At 42.6% G+C, this 18922-nt stretch overlaps 1 protein-coding gene across 1 annotated transcript; it reads right to left on the bottom strand.

Annotated features, from left to right (window-relative positions):
• Positions 1-2659: 2659 nt before the first annotated feature.
• Positions 2660-18117, bottom strand: OAT (ornithine aminotransferase). The gene is made up of 10 exons (XM_079976729.1): positions 17978-18117; positions 13498-13716; positions 9853-10077; positions 9218-9313; positions 7853-7980; positions 7599-7721; positions 6349-6477; positions 4673-4786; positions 4135-4279; positions 2660-3301 (listed from the first exon to the last, which is right to left on the bottom strand). Exons 2-10 carry the CDS (start codon positions 13694-13696, stop codon positions 3141-3143), a joined length of 1320 nt encoding a protein of 439 aa, XP_079832855.1. The 5' UTR covers positions 13697-13716; positions 17978-18117; the 3' UTR covers positions 2660-3140.
• Positions 18118-18922: the final 805 nt, after the last annotated feature.

Raw genomic sequence — 18922 nt, 5'->3', positions numbered from 1 at the left:
ATGTTTTGGACTACTTCCATCACCCCTCTCAATTTGTGATAATTGCTGGACATGGTGGGAGTTGTAGTCCAAACATGTGGAGGGCACCACGTTGGAGAAGTCTGATCTAAGACAAAATATTGCTGGTAAAGAAGAAAAAGGTACACCATTTCCCAATATTATATTCTAATGTGTGTAAAGACCAACATTATTTTGGGGATCATTTTGTACAATAAGGCTTATCATGCCATCTTCCTATTGTTAGCAGCAAAGAAGTTCTATGTATGAGAATATATAAAATTAATGCGTATCGTTCTTGAATACTATAAGTTTAGAACAGTTTCTTATTAACCACTCTTCCCAATAAGCTCAGGGTAGATTTGTACCAGGGACTTCTTCTGCATCTCACTAGAGAAGAAAACATCTGCCCTGTTTAGCTTGTATTGCCTTTTCAGGTCATGCTGCAGGCAAACCTTCTGGGGGAATCTTACAGCAGAAGATAGTTTCACAAAAAGGACAGGTATGGATCATGCTTCTAAGGCAAAGTATTAAACTACAACCTGCATTAAAAAGAAAATTTTGGTATTGTTCTTCCTTTCTACTAGTAGCTACTGCCGACATCTTGATTTCAGCAACTGCTCATTAAATAGTCCAGGTTGATTTATGTGTTACTAGAGAACATTGTGATACAAAATGCTATCACACCCAACACTGAAACTTCTGATCCTATGACTGCCCTGTTGCACTTTTCTCTCTCACCTACAATTCAACCCACATTTTTAAGATAGTTTTAGGGTCAACCTTCAAACTTGGAGGGGGGGTTTCCTTCCAGCAAATGAGTCCACCAGAAAGCTGTTTCAAGAAGCCAGTTCTGTGCACATCCAGCTAAATCTCTAACAAAGAAGAATAACTTTTCTCTCAAGGGGCATTCCCGTGGCAACAGAATGTTAACCTGTTTCTTACATTCTCACCTGCTCTTTAGCTTTCCCAATGAGCAGACCAATCCATCCTGCCAAAGGCAGCCATCTTCCTCAACAGCATGTGCTGACAATTCTGTAGTAATAGGAATGTATCAGTACTATTTGGGTTCACCTTATCACTGTAGATCAGGGGTCGGGGCACTGACAATAGAATGGTACTGTTTCTTGTTCAAACTATGAATGCCCCCCACCCTCTTCCAGAGTTCCACCTGGCTGACACATTCCTAGCAGGACGCAAAACCAAAAAAAAGGGGGGGTCCTCACTGATGGGCCAGCAGAACTGCCCGAACCTGTTGCCTCAGCAATACCAAGGGAGTGGATAAGCTGTTGGCCAGGAGGTGCAGAGCCACTGCTCAGGTGACAAGTTACCCTCACAACAGGTGCCCAATTGCCCTGCAAGACAGAGGAAGAGAGGACTTCCTGCCATGAGGCGTTTAAAGTACAGAAGTGGGTGGCCAAGGATTCATGCCTGTAAAACTCTGCACTTCTGGAGCTCAAGATGCAGGAAGGGTGGTGAGAGTCCTGACCCTGTATGGGAGCAGAGTATACGCTCCCACAAGGGCTTAACAAAGTGGCCACATGTAAACAACCCTGGCATGGACAGCTCCCCTGCAGGAACAGCAGGTACAGAGACAAGTGGTCGGCAGCCGTGCATGAGAAACGCCTGTCTTGCAGCTTAAATCTGGACTGAACTAGAGAGATGGTGACCCAAATTCAACCACTGGCTAGAGGGTTATTCCACTAGTCAAGGGCAAGAATAACTGTTGGAAGGTATATCATATTGCACAACAGATGTGCTAGCAGTAGCTGGTTGTGTAAACAGTCGTGCAACAATAAATATAGGAGCTACAGTCATCCGTTGCACAACCAGCCACAGGAAACATGGTAGCTTCCTGCCTTCTGTTGCACAAGCCATTCCGTGAGTACAACTAGTACACTGCTTAGGGAATTTAACTTACCGTAGTGCGGCACTGAATTCCTCCCGGTATTTTCAAACTATGAGCTAGCTGGAGGTGTAGAAAGCCTCTCTGGGAATCTGACACCTTGTGCAAGAGTACTTGCATACTTCCACATTTCTCTGCCTCTACAGTTGCAGATGCAAAGCATCACAAGGGCAACACAAGACTCCAGTACTTTCTTATCCAAGAGGAAGCTAAACCTGACAGTGAGCATCACACTGCTGCACACAGCAGGGGCAGTGCAGTTTCAAAAGTACACCTTCTCTATTTTGATCAATAGTAGCTTGTTAGAGAAAAGTGTCTGGAATGGCCAAGTTGAGAATGATCACTGTAATTAGCTTGATTGTAAAAGATGAGCATGTATTGTTCTTCACTGCAGGAAATGACTAGCCAAGAAAAAGGTTAATGGAGAAGTCTTCATGCACATACACTATAAAAGCAATGCTTTTAAAAACCTTAAAAGCAGTAATGTCTCACTTAAAGTTTCCATTTTGATGATGAAATTGCATCTCTCTCAACAGAGACATGCTACACTACACTAGCTATTATTAACAAAACAACTCTATCCCAATTGAAAAACAACAACAGTATCAATATTAGAACAATTTTTACCTTTACATTAAAATTGTTTTTAACTGCAATATTGGGTAGGTGACAAGTACTAGATTCAGCATCCAATGCCAGTTTGCCAAATGCAATGAATATGCTTGTTATAGCAACAAAACACTGACCAGTAAGACATCCATTTGAGCTACCTTTATGAACCAATACAGATTTCAAAAAGGTGAGAGATTCTACTGTTCTTGATCCTCTGAAGCTAGGATTTCCAGTCAGGATACAATCATTAGCACCAACAGCAAGATTTCAGTCCTCCATACAGGGGCAAACGGTAAAAGAAAAAGTTTGAAATGTTTGGGGGGTTTTAAATAGCTTCTTAAGATATTAGCATTTGGTACAACAGTTTCATATAATTTATATTTTGGCTGACATGTAAAAGGAGACATAGCCAAAGTCACAATAAATCAAAAACAATTTTAGTCATTTGCTCCCCCCCCCCCCGGTCCATTATTTTTTAAAAAATTAAAACTGATTTTAGACGGCTTTTGGTTTTCAACCCAGCGGGAAAAATATTGAACTTCAAAGGGGGGCGGGATTCAAGAATATTGCTTTTGTAGTAGCGTTATGGAATCAAAGTTGAAGGCAGACATTGAACACTGTGCCTTTAGAAAGATAAAATGGTTTTGTGGATAATTTCAATGCATTCTCTGATCTCATCCTCCTTGATCACCAGCGGGGGAGCCAATCGGATGATATCACCATGTGTTGGTTTGGCCAGCAGTCCATTGTCACGGAGTCGCAGACACACTTTCCAGGCATCGTAGTCTTTAAAAGAAATCCAAAATACAGAATCAAATATTTGCTTTACAACCAACTGAAGTATGCATTACATTTGCATCCCCACTTTTCCTCCAAGGAGCTCAAGGTGGCACAGGGGTTTTTCCTCCTTCCCATTTCTTCATCACAACAATTCTGTGAGGTAGGTTAGGCTAACAGATGGCGACTGGTCCATGGTCACCCAGTTTGCTTTTATGACCAAGTGGGGATTTAAACCCCGATCTTCAAGGTCCTAGTCCAACACTCTAAGCCACACTACATGAAGGAGATAGGTTGTGGTTTCATTTCCAGACAGAAAAGAAATTTGTTCAAAGTCTGTTTAGAAATGGCAGCTTGGACAAATATTTCAGCTTTGGCCACAAGAGACCAGGTGTGCTCCCACTTTTTAGACAGTACATAAACTTGATTGAACTTACAAAAAAAGCATGTCAAGCAGTCTGGGCTACTACCTATTTACCTCAGGCAGGAGGACTTCAGACTTTTAGAACTTTCTGTTACAATTGAAATTGACATGGTTTGTCTAAACCCTATTCCTAGAGCATCCTCAGTTTCAGGTATTTTGGATCAAAGTTCCCTATTCTCCTTTTGTGTGTTTTTTCAAATACTGCCTTTTTTATTCAAAAAAGTGAAAAAGGAGAACAGGATATATACCCCCAAGATATATACCTTTACTCAAACAGCAGCAGCACCTAATTGATTCTGAATGGATACGTTATTATGCTATTGCCTCCAAACTGGAACTCGCACAATTCTCTTGCAAAAGTGAAAATGGCCTTGAATCATGCTGAAGTCTTGTTAACACAGTGTAAAAACAGCCTTACCTTTTGTTTCACGAATAACAATAGCATTTAATAATCCTTTTCCTCTGACACAAGCCACAATATCTGACGGAGTCTTCATAAGCTCATTCCTCAATAAGTTGCCCATGATTTCTGAATTCTTAACTAACTTTTCTTCTTCAATTACCTAAAGCAGTTTGAAACAAAGGTAAGAAAACTGAATGATAGAGGGAGAATCATAAATACGTAAACATAAGGTTCAGTTTGTCTCTCATCACAAGACCACTACTAACCATAATTATAATTTATAATTACTTATAATTATATTTACTAACCATACACAGTTAACCATAAAATTATAAGTCATAACATGGTACAGATGTAAAAAAGAAGTCTTCAATTATGAAGACGTGAACAAACATACGACACAAAGCAGATACACGGATATTTGGTTACTTTTATTATTAGACAAGTTGAGGGAAATGATTGTTAACATGCAGTTTTCGAGTTATTTAAATACTGCACAGTGTTAGTATAGTCGTGCATAGCATTCATAGACCTTAAACTGATATTTACGTACCTCGAGTGCTGCTATGGCCACCCGGCAAGCCAATGGGTTCCCTCCATATGTAGAACCATGTTCTCCAGGTTTAATGGAGAGCATGATTTCATCATCACATAGTACCGCTGAAACCTAAGAACATAAATTCTGCACTGAGACAACATTTACCAAAAACTTAAGAACATTTTTCCTTTGTCCTGCTTCACAACACCGCAGAGGTTCCACTAAATTACATGTCTGTAATGTTTTGGCATCATTATGCATTTAAGACTGTAATTCTGAAAGTTGGGGCTGTGTTGGTTTGTTGCTTTGTTTTTATTGATATGTAAAGCAGCTCAGGGAGTGTTTACAGCTAAAGAGTGGGGCAAAAATGCTTTAAACAAACAAACAAATCACTTTGCTGCCTCCCCCCTACGGTTACCGCTGCTGCACAGAGTCTAAGGCAATATTCCTATTTATTTCCCATTGCTTTATAAAGTATGCATTCCTCAGTAAATGCTTTGCAGAATGAACTGCAGGTAGGTACAATTGCCTGTTTACTGTGCTCAGCATTTATTTACCATTTTTAAACTTCTGACTCAGCTCAAAGAGAGTTGCAAAATGCTGGATGTGGTACTCAGGCTACTCAGCAGGAAAAGAAATTCTCCATTTCAAAGCTGTTTTCACCAGACAGTCATGTAAGTGGTCTAGAGAACTTAAATGGCCTGATCCTAAAGACATTTTACTGGATGTGATAGCCACCAATCTGAACAGACCTTTTTTTCCAAATATATACTTAAGATTCCAAACTAAGCAATACTTGTTCAAAAACAAGAGAGCTGTTAACCTATCCAAATCTACAGCTAGTTTCATAATACTATATCATACTTCAAAATGCTTGCTTTGTGCCTAGTTCCCCCGGACTTAGTTAGAAACCTGGAGCAATGTGATGGAGAAATTTCCCTTCCTGAATATGATTGTTGTTCTTGCCCAGCTAAAGGTATTAACAACGGAGCAATTTCAAGTATTAGAGTACAGTACAGTGGACGCTCGGGTTGCGAACGTGATCTGTGTGGGAAGCACGTTCACAACCTGCAGCATTCACAACCCGCAGCGCCACATGTGCGCACACACGGGCAACTATTTGGCGTTTCTGCGCATGCGCAAAGCGCGAATTAGCGCTTCTGCGCATGCGCAAGCACCGAAAACCGGAAGTAACCAGTTCCAGTGCTTTTGGGTTTGGCGCGGTGCGCAACCCGAAATCACATAACCCGAAGCGTCTGTAACCCGAGGTGTGACTGTACCTCAGCTCAGTACATCTAGCCTGTTACAGGTCTGACCTTGGAAATTCAGAGCTGCAGGACCACATCTGAATTGGTCAGCATGCAATCTGCATTACACCAACAGGTTCGGTTCAGTCCCTGGCATCTCCAGAAGGGACTAGGAGAAAACCCCTTCTGAAACCCTGGATGGTCACTGCCATTCAATGTAGTCAGTACTGAGCTAGATGGATCAATAGTCTAACTCAATATAAGGAAGCTTCCTATGTCCCCATTTGCTGAACACTGTCATATTGTAAGAACGTGAATCCTGGAAGATAGTCCTAACTCCACTTCATCAATGACCCTTTCATTAAGCCAGTTTTGTATCTTAAACCTGTTGAAATCTCCCAAAAGCAGTTCAGAACCAGCTGTTTCTCATTCAGTATTACTTACGGGATAAACACCTCCAGACAAGGCCTTTCCAAGCAGGATCATATCTGGTCTAACATTTTCATGATCGACAGCCAGCATTTTCCCAGTCCTTGCCAACCCAGTTTGAATTTCATCAGCGATAAAGAGAACCTGTTTTATTTTAAAAGGAGTACATATTCAAGAAGTATTTCCTTGACAAGGAAAGTTCACCCCAAACATCCCTAGCAACTCTCGACCAAACTACAGAAACAGGTATAATTAAACAACTAGCTCCAATGTTTAACCTCTGCTCAGCATACTGCTATATCACACCACATCTAGATCGCATAACTTTAAAAATTCTAGGCTACATTTGTGCCCACAAGATTCTTTATGGTAGTAAAATTTCACAAGCCAAGAATGCTTAACAGCATTTCACTTAACAGCCCCTTTAGAACTTTTCATATGAGAGGCCTGAATATCACTTGCATAGTATTATCAGAGTCTCATCATGCACTGGAAAGCATAAAAGAAAATAGCTTCAATCCAGAGAGCCCCTTTAGACTTGCATAGAGAGGGACTTGATGAATTGTCATTCAATGAGCATTTAGTTTGTTTTGTTCTCCTTTAAAAGAGAAGATTCTCCAAAGCCAAACTCCAAATGAAGATCTTGCAATATGGCTTTCTTGACCCCATTCCTAATCTACATTTACTCTGTCTGATCTATTATGTGGTAAAGTCCAAATGATGTATATGTTTGGAAGCAGGAAGGTCATTATAATCATTCCACAGGGTGAAATTTGCCACTGCTGTACCCCAAGATAAACCAAAATGTTCTATGGAAACAGCCCTATCAGACTGAAAAGCAAAGACAATTTATGAGTTGCCCAGCAGTGGGATAAAGTCCATTTAAAAGGTACACAAAGTATATTACAACAACCTTGTCGTCTACTTAAGACAGGCACAGAACTGATAAGATAGTAGAGTTGAGCAACCGCTCACTTTGGGGAAAAGTGTTTTACCAGGTCAAAACCGACATCATTGGTGAGAAAAACACTGATTTATTTCTAATAATAAAAAAACTATACCACTTACTACTGGACCTTTGGAAGATTCAAGTAACTAAATATTAGATTGTGCTAACCAGCAGTGTAAAAAAAAAGTTTTTTAAACATATAACAGCATTATACGATGGTTATCTTTGGTCTAAACAAGGCCTGTTGAATTAGTTAAAAGACTTGGCCACTTTCCACAGCTTGAATGTTGTGTTCTTAGCACAGTGACTTACTTACATTATGCTTTGTGCAAAGCTCTCGTACACCTGTGAGGTAACCTTTATCAGGAACAACGACACCAGCTTCCCCTTGAATTGGTTCCACCATGAAAGCTGCTACATTTGGATCTTGAAGTGCACGCTAAGGACAAGTATATTGCAATGAAGAAAGACAGTTACGGAATGCCGTTATGGAGAGATGCAGAACAAGATTTATAACATTCTTTCTCCTAACTTCTGAATGTCTTCACAGAACGGAAGATTGCAACACACCTCAAGAGCTGGCAAGTCATTGTATGGAATTATTTCAAACCCTGGCATAAATGGTCCAAACCCATCATAACTGGAAGGATCTGTAGAACTTGAGACAGCAGACATCGTTCTTCCCCAGAAGTTGCCAGCTAGGAGGAGGGGTGGGGGAAAAGAATGAACAAAATATATAATGTTTCAGTTACATTATGCAGCCTAATCAACTCAACAATCCGAAGATGTCGAAAAACACCACATCTTTCTAAAAGGTAGAGATGCTAAAGATGTATCACAGTTGTGTTTAGATCAAGGATGGGTAACCTGCGGTCCTCTAGATGTTGCTGAACTACAACTCCCATCATCCCACCCAACATGGCACAGGTATTAAAACCTCCTTGCCCAACTCTGGATTTTAAACAGCATTTAATGTTATGGGAATTGATTCTGTTGGAAATGAATAGCAAAATACAGATTGTTTAATCATTGTTCACCTTGTACGTTTGCCATGTATGAAGGGGGCCAAAGAGTTGCAACTTCCCAAAGTTATAACAAAACAGAGTCTTTTACCCAGCATGCTTGTCCAGGATGAATGGTTACAGCATGCGGTCTTAACAGAGCCCAGAACACCGATTGCATGAGATTTCAGTTGACCAATACATTTCACAAGCCTAAGCACACTGCCTCAACAGCAAGTCTGAACAGGATTCGTTCCCTAATAAGTGTTGTTTATGACTGTAGCCCTAATTTGTCAGCACCATATTCCCACCCCACTTTCACCCATGAAAAGAAAGATTAATCTCTTCTCACTTAGGTTTCGGTTCTTTACGGCACCAGAGACAATATAGGATTTGATAAATCGGAAGGTGATGAGGGCACAACATTGCACATTATTTTAACTTAGTAAAGTGATGAATTCATTACAAGCAACAAACCATTTAACAGGGATGGGAACTTCAGGTCCAGAAACCAAAAGTGGCTTCTCTGGTCTTTCCACCCAAGTCTTGGGACTTTCCCAGAACACATTTTCTCTTCCCTGACCATGTCCCTCAATGGCCCTTTTCCTCTCTCTCATCAAGTGCAGCTGCCATGAAATGTAGCTTACTTTACACAGGTAAGTCACATCCCTTGCTTTGTTCACTTTTTGCCTCTGGCCCCACCCACTGCAAGAATGTGGCTTGGGAAGGAATGCAAAATGAGGCTGCAAAAGATTTCCTACTACTTTCTAACAGGTTTAAGTAAAAGACACAGAAACTCCATTTTTAATACAAAGGTATTCCTACAGCATGTTGTTGTTTTTAAAATATGCATGATTTCATAATCCGAAGTCTCCAATACCTTTGTTATGCCCACCTGCAACAAGTTCTTATGATATTTAAAACTCTGACATACCTGCGAAAAGTATCTTTGCCTTGTATTTGGGAATTCCTTTCACTGTATATGCCCACTTGCGAGCCAGTTTACACGCTGTTTCTCCAGCCTCCACTCCTAAAATAAGAGAGCACAAAAGATGGAACCAGGAGAGGGGTAGGAAGAGAAGGAGAACTTATTACTATCAGAAGCCACATGGTGGACTATTACGGAAGTATGCCATGCAGGGTGAGAGCCTAGGGCCCTGGAAGTGTGGGAAGGGACAGCTAAAAGCAGTGTGATGTTATCAAGAAGCTGAGTTCTGCTGGAACTCTGCACGTGCCTTGGAACCATGTTAATACTTTGGAAGTGTCATTGCAAAGTAAGAGAGAAAGAAACATTGACTTAAGCTAAACGACCTCCTATAGCAGCAGCAAGAGCATGGCCCTACAGCAGCCTTCCCCCACCCCCCTCTCTGTACTTGCTCAAAATTTTGAATACATCCTTGAGCTGAAAAAGGCTGGAGACACAGCACTTTGTGTGCAACAGATTTCCAAACACACAGGAAGCAAGCCCAAATTTCATGGAATCCACAACTGTTCTCTCTAGCTTCCCACTTAAGTGACAAAAGCTGTCCGTTCACATGCTTTTTAGGAGGACAGAACAGAAAGCATTACCTGTGTTCATTGGAAGCACTTTGTTGTATTTGAACATTTTTGTGATATACTCTTCATATTCGCCAAGTACATCATTGTAAAACGCTCTTGAGGTAAGGGTAAGTTTGTCACACTGGGCTTTCAGAGCAGCTACAATCTTTGGGTGACAATGGCCTTGATTGACAGCACTGTAAGCACTTAAGAAATCAAAGTATTTTCTGCCTTCTACATCCCACACATAAACACCTGGGGGGGGTAGACAAGCAGAGGTACAATATTAGGAGAATATTAACAATTGATATATCACACACACAAACCTCTGGTGACATACAAAACAAAAAAATAATGTTGATCATTTATTGTTTTTAGAATTGAGGCATAGGGTGAATGATGCAACTGATTAAGTCATTCAACTGCTAAAAAACATTGTATAATATTTGGCTAAATAAAAAGCAGCACTTCAGTATAGATATACTATATAAACAGAATGGCTGCTTTAGCAAAACTGAACAGGAAGGACACGAAGTACAGAATTCACATTTCTCAACTTCCTATACGTACTTTTTGGCACAGTTACCTATGCATTTTCTGTGACTGTAAGATAACTGGCTAAGCTATTTTGTGTCAAGCGCTGTAGTATTACTGAGAAAAGATTGACACTTGAAAATACAAATTATCTGTGCGATGCTGGGGTGGGGATAAACTTCATTCTCTTCCCTTGAAAATGGGCTGTTTGGTGCTCCATTTTCCCCAAGGTAGTCCTGCTAGCACAAGCCAGAGGTTACATTTTTGGCACAGACTAGGGCAATCTGCTCAATGCTGACTTTAGCTATGAAAGACTTGTAGCCATTTCACATAGATATCAAATGTGTCTACCAGGCACAGCTTCATAAGCACAGGAATGAATAGCTAGCTTCCAAAATGACCATCATTCGGGTGACACTGACTTTTCACCCACACTGTTCAACATGCACCTTCTAAGGTAGATCAGGTAATATGCATCTGAGCACAAAATCTCTTTGTAGGCCAACAGTATAAAACTATGGAAAGGCTGTTTTATTTTCAAACTTCCTAGGTGAGAGCGAGACTCCATGCCTGCACCCATCTGCCACAAATGCTATGCCAAGGCAGGCTGCCAGATGCCAAGACAATAAAACTTCCTGCTTGTCCTCATGGAAGCATGAGGTATACTTTGTACTTTGCTACACTTATCCAGCTACCAAACACATGTTCAGGAAGATAATACTAACCTAAGAAGCTGCTAATTTGCAAATGCAAACCAGTAAAAGAGTTGACCTGAACACAGTTTCCAGACGCTTGTTTTACTACAAGCTTTAATCTTGCATTATGAGGCTACATAGTAGCAAGGAAACAGACTTTGAGACCATTTGCGCTTCTAATTAGGCTAAAAAGGCATTCCCTTGATTTGGTGAAGCTTGTCAAAAGTAATAAAAGTTCAGCAACCTTGTAGATCAGGTGGTAAGTATGCTAAACAGTTGGTGCCCTAAGGTCAGGATAGTCTAGTGATATATGCACTGGGGAGACGCCACCAATAAAGAATGCTAACAGAGCGCTACCAAAGTTAGATGTTAGACTTATTTAGATTAGGGGTGTGGAAGCTGCGGTCAGTGGGCCAGATGTGGTTCTCCAGGCCTCCCCACTTGGCCTGCTAGGCCATTTCACCCCAAGCCATTCTCAGCTGCCTGACACCTGCCTCATCAGTGTGGCTGGGGCAGGTAAGGACAAGCTGATTTAGGTGGACAAGTGAGCTTCCTGTGGAGAACCAGTAGGCACAGCTGATCCCTGCAGAAAGCAGGTTCGAACTCACCTCCCATCCACTGAGTTCAAGCCTACTTTTCAGAGGCTTCCAAGCACTGCACAGGGCTCTCTGCAAGGCGTGTATGATGCTTTGAAGTCACTATCTCCCTCTATCCCAGCAGACCACATTTGACAGATGGGCTGGGCCACCACTACCCCCCTATTAATCCCCTGACGTCATCAGAGGGAGAGAAAGACCTTGGCCACCAGATCCCTGGTTTACATTAAGGCAGGTTTTAAAATTTCAAACGCTAACCGGAACTGAAGGCAACATAAACCAAAGAACTGCGGAAAACAAAGGCAATATAAAAGAGCAGTAAGTTTTTCTAACAATACACACCACACTGAATGCCATATGATCTGCTGTTTTTTATACAACTAAATGGAAATGTGAATACTTAAAGAAATATAACAACCAGATAAATTTCCAAGTAAGGCTAGATATATGAGCAGCAGCTAAAAATAACTAGAAGAGGGGTGGTAACTAAGGAGATGCAGCACGGAGGGATGTGTGGGGAAGTCAAAGAATAAATGATGTGATGATAACTGTATAATGTATGTATAAAATTTTATATATGAGAAATGTGGCATTTTTATGCTCAGAACTCTCAAGCATTCTAGGATTTAAAGCAGGTCGGGGAACCTGCCGTTCTCCAGACATTACTGGACACCAACTCCCAGCATCCCTAGACAGCATGGCCAAGAGTCAGACATGATTCCCTGCCCCTAGTTTAAAGGCAATTATGCCACCTCTCCTGAGTTGGTCTCAAATGCCAAGCAGCGCTCAGTGAGCCAGAAATAGAGGAGCAGGCACAGATTAATTCAGCCAGTGACAGCTGCAGGCTGCTTCTCACAACTCTTTGCAAAATACTTACCCTATGCATCATCAGAGAACGAAAAACCAGCAAACCATGGACACAGGCTATGCCTGCTGCTGCCTATCTTTTGAATTCAACATGCTTCTGTCCTGTTCAGACAACTAGGATAGTTCTCACATCTGCATATTGCACAATGCTGGCTAAGAGGAAGTTACTTTTAACTTAATCACCAAACCACCATAGGAGAGCTGTGGAACTAGAATATACAAATGACTGCCCCTACATTAAATACAAAGGGAAAGGTACCCCTGACCATTAGGTCCAGTTGTGGAAGACTCTGGGGTTGCATGCTCATCTCGCTCTATAGGCCGAGGGAGCCGGCATTTGTCCACAGACAGCTTCTGGGTCATGTGGCCAGCATGACTAGGCCGCTTCTGGCGAACCAGAGCAGTGCACAGAAACGCCATTTACCTTCCTGCCGGAGTGGTACCTATTTATCTACTTGCACTTTGACGTGCTTTTGAACTGCTAGGTAGGCAGGAGCTGGGACCGAACAACAGGAGCTCACCCCATCGCGGGGATTCAAACTGCCGATCTTCCGATCGGCAAGCCATAGACTCTGTGGTTTAGACCACAGCGCCACCCACGTCCCTTCCTACATTAAGAACCATTATATGCCTCCCCACACCCTGCCAAATGCCAACTTCCTCTCTCTCCTTGGAATCTTCTTGAAACTGTTTAGGAGAGGCAGACCCATGATCCCATAAGAGAAGGGCAGGGGAGAAACTATCTTCCCCAGGAAGATAGTAGTAACAGTGTTTTCTTTCTTCTGAGTTAACACAGTCAGGAAAACAGCTGAGATTGCACATACACAGCAGCCAGAGTATCCCACATTTCTGTTCCCAAAGAAGCATCATTGTTGCAGTGATGATACAAATGATCCTTGCCACTGGAAAGCATTAAAGTGAAAGGCTGAGTTAAGCTTCCATCCCTAGCCTAAGAACCTATTGGAAAGATTAAAAGTACATACCTTTTCCTTTTTCAAGAGCAACAGGGAGCGGGTGGTAGTTATGTGCACCATACTTGGCCTCACGCTCAAATATGTAGTCGGATGATGGTGGGCCTTGGACTGTTTTCTTAGTTGCAACTGACGTAGCTGAACTCACTGAAGCATGAACGCCTCGACAGAGAAAGCCGAATGACTGTCGATGGGCCAGTTTAGAAAACATGGTTACAGTATGCTGAAGGTCTGAAAAAAGAAAAAATGGCACATAGTGAATTGGGTCAGAATCATGAAACTCAAGGGGACATCCGCTTCAACACCACAACTGCAAACGAAACCTATACGAATAGTTGTGATTACATGCAGGATTTTGAGTGGGCCTTCTTACATAGACAAAGCATTGCAACACAGAAACCTAGATCCTAGTGCCCTATTAAAAATTCTCCACAGAACAGCTGATGTGATCTTCATGAGGTAGACACAAGACTTTGCACAGCTAAGCTAGAAAATATGGGACAACACAGTAGACCCAAACCCAAGTTCCCAACCCAAGAGTCTATCTTATATGCAACACACAACGAAACATACTCTTGCTAAGGTACATGCCTTCCCCATTAGGTGTGAGTTCACGCCAGGATGAGTCATGGAAAGTTGCATTACACCAAGCCTGTCAGTTAAAAGCTTTGGTATGCTTAAGTTACCTTTGGATATCTCACAGTCAACATCCAGATTTGTGCTCAGCTTATAGCAAGGGCGGGGAGCCTTTCTCAGTCCATTCCTTCTTGGCCAACATTCTGAGGGCCACATGCCAGTGGTGCGCAGGGCCAGAGGCAAAAGTGGGAGGAGCAACAGGTGTCGACCACACAAGAGTTGGAGGCTTATATCGATACGCATACACCAACCTACATTATTGCAATTCAAGAACATATTCCAGCCAAGCAACACTCAAAGAGGGTGCAGAGAAGGGCCTGGGAGGTATGTGGCTTGTGGAGAGTCCTATGAGCTGGACAGAGAGGCCTCAAGCTCCTAGACCTGAGGTTCCCCATATCTGACCTACAGCTTGAAGACCAGTATTGCCAGTTCTCATCAATATGTTCCAAGCTCTGAGCCATGAAACAACTATCGCATAGGCTCTGCATCTTGAAAACCAACATGTAAGAAGATGCTAGAGGATTTTCTATAGCATTTTCAATTATCACATGTTTTTCACTGTTGGTCACTTAGCAGCAGATAAAAAGCCATGAGAGCTTAACAAAAATAATAATAATCCCAAGTGCCTAGTTGCTTTGATTCTTAAAGTCCTGGTGCAGGGATTAGAAATATTTTTCCAGGCTGCTGAACTCTACTGCAAATGTTCCCCTGTGGAGCTTTTAAAGAACAATTAATCTGAGTTACAATACAACCCTTGTCCCCAGAGCATTGCAACACTGACAGCAGACAGACTAATCTTTAATATAAATAAGACCTACTATTACCTTTCAGTATCATTCGGTTCATAAGACCAAAGGGGATTGTTGTGGTGGTTTTTAAAAAATGGTTTATGCAAGCGTTTGAAGAACTAAGCAAAACCATACACATACAGTCCTCTGCTCAACCATCACTAGACGGTTCATTTAAAAGACAGGTAAGTCTATGCCATTGTGTGTGTGCTGATTAATAACTGCTTGTTATATTAAACATGAAACAGAATATATTGGCCAAGGAAAAGAAAAGCTAAAAAAAAAATCTTAACTCTTCCCCCATCCTAAAAAAAAAGTGATTTTACCAGATGCTTATACTCACTTGTTATAAGATGTTTAAGCAGCATCCCTCACAGTGGAGTGGGAAAGTAAAACACATTTCTAGGAGTGCAGCCTACGAAAGCTTGATTCTTTAATGAACTTGCATGGGAATAAGGCCCACTGAATACTGAAAGACTTGTTTCCAAGCAAACATATATAGAACTGCACTGTTAGTATCCTACCATTCCAGCATACAAAAACGACATATAGCTTTGCTAGTTCATAGAATCATAGAGTTGGAAGGGATCCAAGGGTCATCTAGTCCAACCCCCTGTAATGCAGGAATCTCAGCTAAAGCATCCATGACAGACAGCCATGTTGTACAGGAAAAGTCAACAGCTACCTCTGTTAATATTGACAAAACATGTTACTGGAGTTCCAATGTGACATTTAGAAATTTCACCCCCCAAAATAGCAAGTGTTGCATTACATAAGATTTGGATAGGACCCAGATTTAAAATTGCATCACTGAAAGCTTGCATCAGGATGAACTTCTCAATGATAGGACTATACAGGGCTGGCCCACTACACACCCCTCACAGGGGAAAAAAGCTAGCTTGCTTAATAAGCATATACAAGAAATAAATGCTGGTTTTAGAAAGAGGCAAATTTATGGTTTATTAAAATACTATGAATCTAACTGTATCTGCTGTGATACTGTCACTTCCTAACCTTGGCAAGTGTGATGAGTTGCCTTTGAAATCCTTCTCATAAGGCAACAGCACACAAAAGATGAGGCAGTAATCTCTCTCTCTCTGTATGTGTGTGTGTGTGTGTGTGTATAAAACCACAGAAACTGTTTTTGAGAATATTCAGATTTTATATTTTCTGTTCATATAATACATTTTTACTTGTACTGTTTTTGGAAGAATATTCTGAATCTGCTGGTTATAAAGGCATTTTGAATGAGAAGTAAATCCACCCAAACTGGTGCTTTCTCAGGTCCATTTTCCTATTTAATCCTTTTACCTTTACAGCCTAGTTATCAAATTCATCTCACTGCCAAATATTTACAGACACATCACTACTTGCAAATAGTGGAAACAAGGATAGTGATGCACATGGGTAAAGTGCATGAAAGCAAGGTTTTCAGGTGTCCAAAAATCGGGGGGGGGGGGCATCTTAGCAAGGAAAGGACATCTGCCCAGTGGAGCTGAGAATAGTCAGGCTTGAAACATACAATATTTCTTCAGAGAGCTAGCATCAGTAAACAAGAGACACTTGCTTGAGGCATATATACCCATCCCACTTTTGCCTTCTGAAACAGGTTTTGCATGCTTCATGTTGGTTTAAAAACCCACAGAAGCCTGTTTGACAAAACACTAGTAGGGGGGGGGAAACGTGTTTATGAGAAAGATGGAGAACCTGCAGTCCTCCAGATGTTGCTGGACTACAACTCCAATTATCCCTTAGCATTGATTGTGCTGGCTGCAGTTGGTAGTCTAGCAACATCTGGAAGGCCCAATGTTCCCCATATTGGGTTTATTACATGGGTAGTAATGGTGGGAAGAACAAAACAGGAACTCTGCACAGTTTTGATTACCACACCTCAAAAGGAACCTTGTGGAGTTGGAAAAGAGAGTCTCTTTAAAAGCAGTTTAAACCAAATCGTGGAGGATAAGGTTAACAATGATAGCTGTGTACTACTTCTGGTGTTGGATGCATTATGCCTCTGAATACCAGTTGCTGGACAGCACAAGTGGGAAGGGTGCTATTATGCTCACGCCCTGCTTGACAATCCCATAGGCATCTAATTGGCCCATGTGAGAACATCTTGGATCAGATTGGCCTTTGGCCTGAACCTACTAGGATCTTCATATGCCTCTTCTAGACCAGTTTTATCTTAAAAGCTATGGCCTATTCCATCTCAGGTTTCCATTGTACTGTGCCAGAATACCACTAACAGTGAACTCCTATACATGTCTACTCAGCAGCAAGCCCCATGTGACTAATGCCCGGGTGAGTGTGCATCTATTTCCTTTGCTACCCAGTTTATTTACTCTCAAGGAAACCAGAAAAAGCCAGGGGCCTCCTTTAGCTGAGATCTTGTACCAGCAGGGTTTTACGGCTCTGCAAAAAATGGTAGAAGTGAAAAGGGCCATCAAGGCTCTCTAAGGACGAGAGATGAATGATGGCGACTTATTAAACTTGGAACACGGAATACATCATAAAACAAAAACAAACCAATTGCACACACACACAGCCTCCCACATGCACATTTTGAAAAGGCAGAGGGTGTGATAAGGCTTCACGTACCCACCGCAGGCTGAAGGGTGCTGTGCATACATTTCTAAATAGAGACCAGCTGGGGCTAAAGCGCAGGAAGAAGCCAGGGTTTGCGCACGCCCGTTGAAGCCGGTCGGGCAAACATGCATACACTCTGTGCATGCTCAGACACGCAGCGTCCCGTTAAATGCTCCAGAGCAGCCCGAGCAGCCCACGGGTTTCCAGCAGGGGCTGAGGATCCACATTAGTTTGGGGAGGTTCGGGGGGGGGGGACGACAAAGCAGTAAAAGGGGAAGAGAGCAAAAGGACGCCCATAGGAGGGAAAGCGCTGCATGGCCAGGGCCTCGCTCCAGCCCGACGGCCGCCGCCCGCTCCCCATCCTCCCGGGCATGACGGGGTGCAGCAGCCGCGGAAGGGGGTCCCCCCGAGGGAAGAAGCAGGCGGCCGGGCGGCCGACTCCTCCCCACACCCACCGGGCCTCCCTCCCACCGCCGCGCTACCTTCCCGAGGCGACTCTCCTCCGCTTCGGCGAGAAAGGGCAAGCGCGGCTTCCTCGGCCGCCTGTCACAGCTCAAAAGACCGGCCACGTCACAAGCCCCCCTGGCAAGACGCGCCGGCGCCGGGGCGCCCCATTGGCCTCCTCTGCACGCCGCACCCAATCACAGCGCGGCGAAGGCGCCACCCCGAAAGAGCTCGCTCGCTATTAGCTGCCTGCTTGTCCCCACCTCTGCCGCTCATTGATCCTCTTCGGTGCATTCCTAGCGCCGCTCTCGACCAATCAGGGTTTGCGCGTAGGATTCTTTGGGCGCTTCCTCTTTCCTTCTTGCCTCTCCGATACAGATTAATGATCAAGCCTACCGAAAGCATCCGTGAGAGATGGCTATCCAAACGCTGCTTAAAAACCTCCAAGGAAGGAGAGTCCATCACATGCTGAGGATATTAATTTTTGTGTATGTCTTTACTTAGACATATTTTAGATAAATAAGGCCCTGTATGTTCAGTTGATTAGACTTATTCCTCCAATGGTAGGTAGTTATTTCTAGATCCAGATTTTCTTGGGCATCTGAGTTTAAAAGAAGAAGGGAAAAGTTCCACAAATTTGAAAGAAACCATAGAAAAGAAGGAGTCGAAGTGCAAAATCAATGAACGGAATAAGCGTTCAACACCCTTCCCGTTTCCTGTTCCTCTGAGGCTGCTTTTCTCTAGGAACAATGACAGGGTTTTGCCACATGTTCCTGTTTCTGCACTTCAACTCCAATCTCATCTTTTTTAAAATAAAAAAAAGCTGATCCAGAGATACATTCATAGAGAATGGGTAGCTAAATCCAAGGCTAAAGAAAGATGATAGGAATACCAGCTGGTGGGGACAGATAAGAAGCAGAGGTGTGAATAGGAGAATGGGGACAAAACTAGAATTTAGGTGGCTCTGGCTCTACCAACTACAG

Source organism: Podarcis cretensis (assembly GCF_951804945.1).
Source record: "Podarcis cretensis genome assembly, chromosome: 5".
NCBI lineage: Eukaryota > Metazoa > Chordata > Lepidosauria > Squamata > Lacertidae > Podarcis > Podarcis cretensis.
Note: the sequence above shows the minus strand (reverse complement) of the source record. Positions and strands in the feature narration are given on the sequence as shown.

What these genes read in the sequence shown, in the direction of transcription:
- OAT (XM_079976729.1), bottom strand. Translation starts at nt 13,696, where the DNA reads ATGTTTTCTAAACTGGCCCATCGACAGTCATTCGGCTTTCTCTGTCGA. An exon ending in AGTGCTTCCAATGAACACAG is followed by an intron (nt 9,314 to 9,852) that starts GTAATGCTTTCT and finishes CTCTTATTTTAG; the next exon opens with GAGTGGAGGCTGGAGAAACA. An exon ending in TGGCCATAGCAGCACTCGAG is followed by an intron (nt 4,280 to 4,672) that starts GTACGTAAATAT and finishes AAACTGCTTTAG; the next exon opens with GTAATTGAAGAAGAAAAGTT.